The 11,567-nt window shown below is 36.7% G+C and overlaps 3 protein-coding genes across 3 annotated transcripts; 2 read left to right on the forward strand and 1 right to left on the reverse strand.

Moving 5' to 3' along the window:
- The first annotated feature begins 1,647 nt into the window (after positions 1-1,647).
- Positions 1,648-2,709, forward strand: LOC125228259. Its single transcript, XM_048132757.1, has 2 exons — positions 1,648-1,943; positions 2,047-2,709. The coding sequence occupies exons 1-2, from the start codon at positions 1,930-1,932 to the stop codon at positions 2,582-2,584; spliced, it is 552 nt and encodes a 183-aa protein (XP_047988714.1). The 5' UTR covers positions 1,648-1,929; the 3' UTR covers positions 2,585-2,709.
- Positions 2,710-2,993: 284 nt separating this feature from the next.
- LOC125228109 (neuferricin homolog) lies at positions 2,994-11,436 on the reverse strand. The gene is given in 5 exon segments (XM_048132559.1): positions 2,994-3,190; positions 3,193-3,226; positions 9,718-9,904; positions 10,518-10,661; positions 11,039-11,436. Coding segments are annotated over 5 exon segments (771 nt in total). The 5' UTR covers positions 11,310-11,436; the 3' UTR covers positions 2,994-3,055.
- Positions 7,620-9,698, forward strand: LOC125228110. Its single transcript, XM_048132561.1, has 2 exons — positions 7,620-8,318; positions 8,395-9,698. Exon 2 carries the CDS (start codon positions 8,445-8,447, stop codon positions 9,078-9,080), a length of 636 nt encoding a protein of 211 aa, XP_047988518.1. The 5' UTR covers positions 7,620-8,318; positions 8,395-8,444; the 3' UTR covers positions 9,081-9,698.
- Positions 11,437-11,567: the final 131 nt, after the last annotated feature.

The raw sequence follows: 11,567 nt of genomic DNA on the forward strand, positions 1-11,567 counted from the left end.
ATCGGTCGTGGACGTGGCCTTGAGCGCTCGGGCGTCCGATCGAAATCTGGCTCGCTGGATGTTTTGGTCAGTCGAAGCCACGTCACGAAGAACGTGCACACTGATCGGTCGCGGTCTCGCGACCGCGGATGTCCGCGTCGTCCGTCGTAAATAGACCGCGACCGATCAGTGTGCACGGAACAAACCATCCAGCGAGACAGATTTCGATCGGACGTCCATGCGCTCAAGGCCACGTCCACGTCCGTCGACCGATAGTTTGCACGGTTAAGTGTATATTCATTGTCCAGATCCCCGTCTTCGGTCGATTTACGACGGACGTCCGCGTAGTATGTTTCTAGCTTTACATCGTAAACGTAGTGATAAAGCTAGGAACATACTACGCGCACGTCCGTCGTCGCGCGACTGCGGACGCGGATATGGACAATGAAGCTAGGAACATACTACGCGGACGTCCGTCGTCGCGTGACCGCGGACGCGGATCTGGACAATGAAAATACACTTAACCGTGCAAACTATCGGTCGACGGTCGTGGACGTGGCCTTGAGCGTATGGACGTCCGATCGAAATCTGGCTCGCTGGATGTTTTGGTGAGCCGAAGCCACTGTCCGAAGACCATGCACACTGATCGGTCGCGGCCGCGGTCGCTCGACGGCGGACGTCCGCGTAGTATGTTCCTAGCTTTAATGTTGCTCAGATAACTGGGCTGAATGAACACAAGGTGATCAACAGCCGGTTACCCTGTTCAAAGTTCAAAGTTCAAAGTTTTTATTGTATATAAGAATCAGGTTACGGGCGTACAATTATACCAGTTACACTGAGACTTTACCTGCATATATACAGTGTTACCGCTTACGTGTAAACATTATTATGTGTAACTTAAATAATCATTGACTGAATAAAAATATCTTTCGATAAGCCACAGTTTTACTTTTGAGGAGTCTAGAGGATGAATGGAAAATATGGCTCTAATGCAGTGCTTTTGTACAATAAATACGTTAAGTTTGTCGGTGCTATTACCCCATATTGGAACCCCATACCTTAAATTTGAACTTACATATCCATTATATGCTATTAAGGCTGCCTGAATAGATACAGTTTGACTCACCCTTCTTAGAGCAAATACAAACCTGTTCATTTTGGTACATAGTGTATCCACATGTTCTCTCCAGTTTAATTCATTGTCTATAAATATACCTAGGAATTTTGCTTCATGTACTTCTTTTATGGAGATGCCGTCATATTGTATATCTAAGTGGAGTGGGTTGCCTTTATTAGTATGAAATTGAATGTAATTTGTTTTGTCTAGATTTATTTGCAAGTTATTGTTTTCTAACCATTTAATTGTTTGATTAAGGGTCTTATTTAGATCATCATTATAATTCGTGATATCGTTACATTTTACTATAATTGATATGTCATCTGCGAATAACAGGCTTTCATGTGGCTTTCATGTGGTTCGTCGTCGTCGATGATTTCGCAACTTTAAGGCCGATGAGTCCTACATTTTTCAAATTTGCTGGCTTTTTAGTGAGTAGATTCGTTTGACCGTTTATATTTTGTGTACTGTACTTTAATTTTGTTGCTCGCAGTAGGGTTGTCTGGATGGACCTTTATTTATCATATAATACTAGTGTATACTTAACTTTAGAATGGATTTGATTTGTTTATGTTGGCATTTGGCTCATAAGTCCCATTACTTGGTTATCTTGAAAGTGCAATATGCACGTTACAGCTGATTCCTATTTTCTTACCTGTGGTTGTCCTTTCACATCTGTCTGTCAAACGATGGTCAAATCAAACGTTTAAAAATTTATTTAGCGTTCGACAGAAAATCATTGTGGCTTTGGCTTGTGACTGTCGAAAACTCCGATGAATGAAAATGAGTAGTCGTGTATTATAATAAATATGGAATAGCGCCATTCTCACAACATGGAACCATCAAGGTTGGTACAGTAGGATTCGAAACTTGTTTTACTTGAATTCAACTTGATTCCAAGAAGCTTTAAACTTTGCTTATTTCAACTTCTGGCCTTATATTGTTCACAGGGAAGCATGTGAGTTGCCGACAGAAATGGCGAAGTTAGATATTATGGAGGTAGACGAGGAAAGCTCGCGGGAAACGCAAGTGTCTGCGGCACGTGTGCTACGAAAGAGAAAATCACTGACTCCAGAAGTAAGCAAACCGTCTAACAGACGGGTGAGTATGAGGCCACGCAAACACCACATAATGACGGAGAATGCAAACCCCAAACAAATTGAGGCCCTGTATCTTAACAAAAAAGTGAAAACATTATCTCAAACATTAGAAACAATATACGAGGACCCAAAACCTAATAATGAGACTGAAACTTTAATTGGAGGAAGAAAGGTGAAAAGACTGCTAACATTCCAGCTTGGAAACCAGTATACCAAGGATAAAATAAAAAAGCGTAGAGCAAAAATCAAGAAGTTATTGGGAAGCAGAGCTTTTTTAAATAGGAAGAAGATACCAATGAAAGTATTTTTAGAGACTATTAATAGCTTGGAGTTAGATGAAGTACAAACTGAATCAATGATTACTAAGAACACTACAGATAAGGTTTAATTTATAAATAATTGTGTTACCTATAATGGTATCATCCCAATCTCCCATCAATCTAATCTTAATATGAAAAGTTCAATCCAAAAAGTGTAATTCAAATATTTGCCATTAAATATGTGTTATGAATACCATTGTTTTTTTATTCTTAGTTTTAGTTGTAACAAAATCAAGTTTGGTTTGTCTCCCATAGTTCAATATTCTCCAACTGTGTGATAGGTCTTAACTACATAGTTAATATTAGAACACTCTTCCTTCCTGTCCACAAGTAACATTTATTTAACAAATATAATAGCTCTCCTATGTATTAAATCCAGTTATATTTTAGTATCTTTTATTACATTAATAAATTCTGCTTGCTTGAGAATAAACTATTAAAAAAAAATTAGGGTCTTTAGCAAATCAGAACACAACATCCAATAAATGATATAATTTATTTGAGATTCTATTAAAATAACATTGCACTTACAAACAATGTTAATTCTTAACGTAACATGAAGATGATGTTTCTAGACAATTGTCATAAGTCTTCAATAGTGTGGACGAGTGGTCATCGTCCGGGTTGACACAGACACAGCGTGGCTGTTGACCACCGGGGCTGTAGAGCTGGCGCGTGGGAGACCTACCCAATCTCTTGAAATGCCACCACTGTAAACAAAAATGCATTATTATTTATTCTCAATAATAATGCCATACAGTATATCAGTAGGCCTAGCACATGATGGCCGCGGGAGTATGTCGCCGCGAGATAGAGTCACCTGTCCTTATGTCATTAATACAATTAGACAAAGACGTGTCATCTATCTCGCGGCGACATACTCCCGCGGCCATCATTAGTGGGGACGTTTATCCTTATATCAAAATAAGCCGATTAAGATCGGGAGCCTTCGGGAGCCCCCCCTGGGGCTCGGGGGGGGTCAAAGTACCGCTTCACCCGGCTTGCTTTGAAAAATTCTAACATAGCCCGTTTAGTTCATAGGTCATGTTTGGTATCGTTTTCGAGTAAATCAATAATGTAGAATTCATTTTTGGTACTAAAATTATAATTTAATGGTAAATAAAATAAAAAAAAATTAAAAGTTTGAAATTTTCATCTATGATTTACAAATTAAAGTCATCATAAATGTCAAACTGTTTGCTTTTTCTACAAATGAAAAATATGATATGAAAGCCTATTTAATATAGATTATGAATAATATAACTTTTACCCACCTTTACTAACGTTAAGTTTCACAAAAAAAACTTTAAGCCGCGCGGCGTCGGGACGCCGCGAGCGTAATTTTAAAATACCTTTATTTTAAAAAACTCTATTAGAACCCGTTTAGCTATTAGGTCATGTTTAGTATCGTTTTCGAGTAAATTAATAACGTAGAATTTAGTTTTGGTACTAAAATGACCATTTAATGTTAAATGTAATTAAAAAAAAAATTAATTTTCTGTGAGTTGCAAATTCAAGTCACGATAAATGTCAAACGGTTTGCTTTTTCTATAAATATAAAAATATTGATATTAAATCCTATTCACAAAGGATAGTACGCGTTCACCTACGCGAGCTTAGACTGTGTGCGGGGAACGCGCCTCTTTCATATATTTGATCGCCAGTGTCAGAGGTGTGTTAATGCATAAATAGAAAAAGATTCATTATTATTGACTCTGGTGTCGACAACGGCAACACTCGGGTCGGACCACACGATCTAAAGACCGACTGTACCTGTTATTTATTCATTGTAGTGAATCCTGAAAGAAATTTATATAATAGTATTTTATACAATCGTGATATAATACAAAACTTTTCAGTCGAGTACCATGTGTAGTACGGTACGAGAGTGAAAAGCTTAATTATATCACTATTGTATACAATACTTTTTCTACGAGTCATCATCTTCATCATCAATGGATGGAAATATGTATCACCATTCATGCAAGTTAAAATTAATGTCAATAGAGTCGTTCACCGTTGTATCAACATCGAATTACCTAGCAACCAATTGTTTGTAATAACCGTCTCTGATTGGCCGATAACGCGACAGATAAAAAAAATGCGTTTCAGATGCAGGAAAATTTGCTAGGTATCGCAAATTAGTATAGAAATTGTATGAAGTTCTATTTTTGAAATTATTATAGTTAACTAAAGTCAATTATAATGAGCTTATTATAATTGAGTCGGAACTGCCATAGAGTATCCAACACTGAAAAGTTAGCACTTATAGTTTAGTCTGTGGTGTCCTAATTGACAGATTACTCATACTCATACTCATACTATACATTCCCTTCACAGAAACATAGCTGGGTACATATGGAACTGCATAAAGAAGGCTCTACCCTCTTTATGCAGTTGCATCGGTTTTTGCAACCTGATTTACATTTACATCTTGTAACTTCTAAGCATATACTGGCCACTTCAGTGTTGTCTGACCAGTGTGGTACCCATTCGTCTCCTTCTTCCTTCCATCCCCAAGAAGACGGACTTGGCAAATTTTGGTGTGGCACCAACGCCTGACTCCAAACAAGAACGCCCTGAGTCCCATTTCTCAAAACTGAAAGTTACAAGTTACAAGCGGAAGTCTCTTTCCAACTTGTCATATTAGACATTGACAACCAGTTGAAAATTGTAACTTGTAGCTTCGAGAAATGGGCCCCTGGTACACTGTGCGCAGTATATGCTGATCCAAGGCAGCCTCTGAAGCAGGTATGTTCTCCAATTATTATATATTAAGATCATAATATATATGTAATGAACTATTCATAAGAGCTTGTAACTAGGCCTACATGAATAAAGATATTTTGAATTTGAATTTGAATTGTCGATCTTTTCTGGTACCTAAAGAGGTAGGTACTTCGACCACTCATTCACCGTTGCGCAACGACTTGGTCTGAAACAATATGTGCATTATCATTTTAGAGTCTACAACTATCAAATTACAACTTTTTGGTGGATCACGTAACCTTCAGTTTTACCCACTTACGTTACGTACCATAGAAAATTATTACAAACTTTAGTAGAATCTGTGATTTGCCTCTGATATTGCTCCATCTTGTAATAGTTTGACACCTTGAGTGGCCTGGCTAAGCTTCAAAGCCAAAAGAAAACGTTTCTAGATTAGACATAGTATGGGATGGGATAGGTACGATAAACGCAGCTTGAAACGATCAACAAGGGAGAAACATGGCCACCCAAGGCTTCAAACTATTACGAGATGGAGCAATATCATAGATAGGCTAATCAGATTCTACTAAAGTTTGTAATTATTTTGTATGATAGGTAAATGTGTAATAGTGAAGGTGATCCACCAAAATGTTGTAATTTGATAGTTGCAGAATCTGTTTAAATAAAATGACAATACACATATTGTTTCAGATCAAGGGTCCTTACGCCAGTGAATGAGTGAAGGAAGAACCTCTTTACTAGAAAAGATCGACACTTGGAGAACATACCTCCTTCCGAGGCTGCCTTACTTCATCATATACTGCCATTTGTCTAAGACTGGGGCTAAAGACATGCCAACCACACCCTTGCTGCCGACGCATTAGGACACCACGGACTCCACTGCCAGTCTATTGCTGGCCGAATTTTGTGACACACTGCACTTAACGATTTAATCCGCAAGGCTCTCGGCACAGCGAACATACCGACAACCCTCGAACCTGTCGGCTTGTCAGCAGCAGACGGAAAGCGGCCTGATGGTTGCTCGCTTTTGCCTTGGTTTCTGGGACGACCCTTGGCGTGGGGCGTGACCTGTGTGGATACCTTGGCTCCGTCCAACGTCTAACGCTCGGCCCAGAAACCAGGGACTTCTGCTGCAAAACGCCCAGTTTAAACGCGCAAATATGCATTTTTAAAAAACAACTACATATTTGCGGCAATTGCATTTGAAATATTTGGACCATGGTCATCAGACACCAAGCATTTCGTGAAGGAAGTTTCCACCAAACTTGTCTGGGTGTTTGGTGACATACGCATAGGCTTTTACATCATATTTTTTATTTAAAGAAAAAGCAAACGGTTGACATGACTTGAATTTGCAAATTATAGATGATTTTTTTTTTAATTTATTTATCATTAAATTATAATTTTAGTACCAAAAATAAATTCTTTGTTATTAATTTACTCGAAAACTATATCAAACATGACCTAATAGCTAAACCGGGTCTAATAGAGTTTTTAAAATAGAGGTATTTTAAAAAGTTTTTGTGGAACTTAACGTTTGTGAAGGTGGATAAAAGTTATATTTTTTATAATCTATATTAAATAGGCTTTCATATTATATTTTTTATTTATAGAAAAAGCAAACAGTTTGTCATTTACGATGACTTGAATTTGTAAATCATGGATGAAAATTTCAAATTTTTTAATTTTTTTTAATTTTACTTACCATTAAATTATAATTTTAGTACCAAAAATGAATTCTACGTTATTGATTTACTCGAAAACGATATCAAACATGACCTAATAGCTAAACGGGGTCTAATAGAGTTTCTAAAATAAAGGCATTTTAAAATTACGCACGCGGCGTACCGACGCCGCGCGTCTTAAAGTAATTTTTTTGTGGAACTTAACGTTAGTAAAGGTGGATAAAAATTATATTTTTTATAATCTATATTAAATAGGCTATCATGTCATATTTTTTATTTATAGAAAAAGCAAACAGTTTGTCATTTATGATGACTTCAATTTGTAAATCATGGATGAAAATTTCAATTTTTTTAATTTATTTTATTTTATTTACCATTAAATGATAATTTTAGTACTGAAAACGAATTCTACGTTATTGATTTACTCGAAAACGATACCAAACATGACCTATTAACTAAACGGGGTAAGTTAGAATTTTTCAAACCAAGCCGGGAACCCCCTCCCGGGCCCCAGGGGGGAGGCTCCCGAAGGCTCCCGATCTTAATCGGCTTATTTTGATATAAGGAACAACTGTGCCAAGTTTCATGCTTTGGTCAAAAAATTTAAGGTTTTTCAATAAACTCCCCAACTACATGTGCTAGGCCTACAGCAGAGCTTATTTTTATTTTCTTGTCATCAATTCTAACGGAGACAAAAAATGTCCTAAAATTTTCATACATTTTTTGCTTTCCTCTGAGTTACACTCAAACAAGTTCTATGAAAAATTGTGTCTCTGTACGATCTAGCTATCGTACAGCGTAGGTATAGCATATACTGTAGCAATGTCTTTACGCAAATATGCGCACTCGCGCGACCTAGATTATTTATTCAACACGTGTAATTGCATTAAGTACCAAAATCAGTGCATTAAAGACTATGGTTAACAACAAACGTATGTGAGTTATTTATGGGTTCCTGGGATTCTGACAGTACCGTCAACTGGCGCGTACATGTTGGTCCTTCGAGCTTAGTGATGGTGTTCAGAGAAAGTTAGTGTGGTTACCGTTTCAACTCGGTTGGCCTCCCACAAGCGGGTCTCACCAACTTAGTTGAGAGGACGTGGTGTCGCACAATGGATTTCAAGAATACCTACTAAGGAACCGTGACAAGCTATTGAATTTGACATTTTGCATTGGGCATTTTATTGCTATTGACACTTGCATTATTGACATTGACATTTATAGTACTATTTAAGGTACTTTATGACATTGGGCATTTTATTGCTATTGACACTTGCATTATTGACATTGACATTTATAGTACTATTTAAGGTACTTTATGACATTGGGCATTTTATTGCTATTGACACTTGCATTATTGACATTGACATTTATAGTACTATTTAAGGTACTTTATGACATTGGGCATTTTATTGCTATTGACACTTGCATTATTGACATTGACATTTATAGTACTATTTAAGGTACTTTATGACATTTTGACATTTGACAAATCATACCTGCTTGAAGAGCCATGGATGATTACGATCGTATATTGCAACGTCAGAGGGAGATCATCGATGCTATTCAGCGAGTGGAAACGAACTTCAAGAAAGACTCTGACTTCAGGAAAACCGAAGAATACTTACGGACGAGAATTGGCGCCGTAGACACGTTATGGGAAGAATTTGAAAAGAATAACGTGAAGCTCCGTGACGCACCTGACCAAACTGGGGAGTATTTTGTGGATAAAGTGTACCAGCAAATGCAGGTTCGTACTGACAACATTCGTACGATGCTTTCAAATTACCGTTTTGGGGAGCCATCGACTCCTAAGGCCACAGATACTCAACAGCAGCAGCAAACTAGCAAACTTAACGAGCTTTTTAGTGAGCAGAAAACTAACTTCAGAGCTTTTCAAAGGATTTTGAACTATATTGACATTGACAAGATATCGGAGAAATGGGAAATGGAGGATGAACTTCGTAACCTTCAGACTCGATGGGACACTATTGACACTTTGCATCTGAAAATTGACAACTTGCTCCAGGGATCGGATAAGGATTACGAAGAAAGATACTCTGTGTATGAAAATAAGTATCGACTGACAAAGAGGGCGCTAAACCAGAGACGAAAAGTTAGCTTTAGGGACTTAAATGAAGAAACATAATCATTTACCTACCTTATTTTACAGTGTTCACTACTATTTTTATAGTATTTCTTTGTTAAATTGACATATGGTTTTTACTCATTTATTTAACGTTTATAATTTTGCATACTCTTAGGTTGCTTCTCGTTGTTTTGCTTTATAAGTGGCAGTATGTACGATCTAGCTATCGTACAGCGTAGGTATAGCATATACTGTAGCAATGTCTTTACGCAAATATGCGCACTCGCGCGACCTAGATTATTTATTCAACACGTGTAATTGCATTAAGTACCAAAATCAGTGCATTAAAGACTATGGTTAACAACAAACGTATGTGAGTTATTTATGGATTCCTGGGATTCTGACAGTACCGTCAACTGGCGCGTACAGTCTCAGTGGAAATAAAAATGTAAGACATATTTTTTCTCCTGCGGAATCGAAAGAGCTCATTATTCTGAGCAGAAAGAGTGTGAAAATACCCACATTTGGAAAAAAAGTAAAACAGAGAACAAAATAAAAATCCGCCGAGCAATGTATTCATCAGCTGTCACCGTAACTTGTAGTCCTTTTCACATACAAGGTATGACACAAGTTTTAATCTATGTACCTAAATAAATGAATATTTGTTTAAAAAGAGAAAGACAAATGATGAAAATACCTAGTTCTTGTACACCACACCCGAGTGCCTTCACTGGAGGTCCATTCCATGTTGCACGGTGGAAGCTTGGCCTCCTGTTTCTTAGCTAACTCCTTCTCTGCTGTGCACTCTACAATCTTGTCATCAAAAAGTTTTGAGTACTCTGTCTTTCTCCCTTTTTCATCATAAAATCTGCCAATCAGTAAACCTGCAAATAATCAACCTCGGATGGATAATGAGGACAGACTAACAAATCCTGGATGCCTAATTATGAAACAGTCTTCAATGTTGCTAATCAACCTTAAATTGTTTTAATAATATAACGCCCGTGAGACACTGACATATTCGGGAAACTCACGTAAAATTGTCGAAGATAGCTCGACATGTTTCGCTCCGTAACGAGGAGCATTTTCATTGAGCACGCGCGATGCTTTAATTGTATACAGGATGTAACATTAATGCTGGTGATCCATTTAAGAGCATAACCGGTATCAAATAGCGGTTACGAATACCACTTCCTTTTTTTAAAATAAACACCATGAAAATTAAAGGTACTATAGAAGGTAATGTATAAGCCGTAGGATTATCTTCGGCAATTATGTTACAGTGTATAATTCACAATTCAGAGATTATAATACTGACTAAGGAGTCATACTTTCATAAATGTTTTTCATTAATTACACTTCACGAGCATTTTTTTATGGTGGATTTGAAAAAATATATAGCTTTTGTTACAGAAGAAATCCATAACTCAAGATGTGTTACATTCAAGAAACAGGCTTCACTATTATTGCTAAGATAAAAATAATAAGATTGCTGACCTACAGATGTATATTTTTCTTTTAAGGTATTTTCCCAGTTGAGCAAGTTAAACAACTCGTTGCAAGAGAGAGTCAGCACGTTGTCCTTGTCTTCACTCTCATCTTGAAAGTCTCCTGTTATAAATGCCCGAGAGCCATCTTTTCCTAAAACAATATGATTATTTAGACGGAATATTTAAACATTTTCATTCAAACGAGGAAAACATATGAATTAAGTAGGGTGCATTGGGGTAATTTCAAAGCACATAAATGCTTGGGTAATTTCGAAAGGAGAATCTTGATATGATGGAAATAATGTTGATTTTTATGTGACTCTCGAAATTAGCACAAAACAAAGCAAAAACTTAAGATAAGGAGATAAGAACAACCTTTATTTAAAGCAAAAACTTAATTTCACCAAATTATTACAGTGAATAGAAAGAATTTACTTAGCAAAATATTATAATATAGAATCTGAATCGAAAGAATACAATGTATCTATTTACTCAGGTGTTCCAGTAAATAAATACAAATAGACTTACCCACAAAGTAATGGTATGGTGCATTACTGCTGTAATGCCTTTTACCCTCCGTCACATCGTATACAATACCCATTAAAGCCAAATAAAGTTTATCTTTTTTCAATCCATTATATTCTGCTAACTGAGCAGCCGAGAATACACCTTCAATATTATTATCATGATGTGAAAGTAAACTTTTACAACTTTCAAACAATTCTTCCAAACGAGTTCTAAAGAAAAAACTTGCCGTAAGTGCAATTACTGTAAAGAAAACTGATTTTTTACCCAACATTGTTTTTATGTAATTTTATTTATTCACAATTTATCACAGATACGTATTTTACCGGTAAATAATAAAATTAAATTAAATTACAAACATTTTGAACTTTCGATTTGCGATGTGGTAAGGTCAATGACCGAGAGGACAGTGACAGATAGCGGATCAATACCATGGACTAAAGGTAAGTACTCACTGTCAACTATCCGTTGCTAATTAAAATGTATTGATGTACGGAAGCACCAACATAATAAGATTAACCAATTGTTGTTG

Source organism: Leguminivora glycinivorella, chromosome 7 (genome assembly GCF_023078275.1).
Source record: "Leguminivora glycinivorella isolate SPB_JAAS2020 chromosome 7, LegGlyc_1.1, whole genome shotgun sequence".
NCBI classification, from domain to species: Eukaryota; Metazoa; Arthropoda; class Insecta; order Lepidoptera; family Tortricidae; genus Leguminivora; species Leguminivora glycinivorella.

Coding starts and splice junctions, on each gene's coding strand:
- LOC125228110 (XM_048132561.1), top strand. CDS start 8,445: ATGGATGATTACGATCGTATATTGCAACGTCAGAGGGAGATCATCGAT.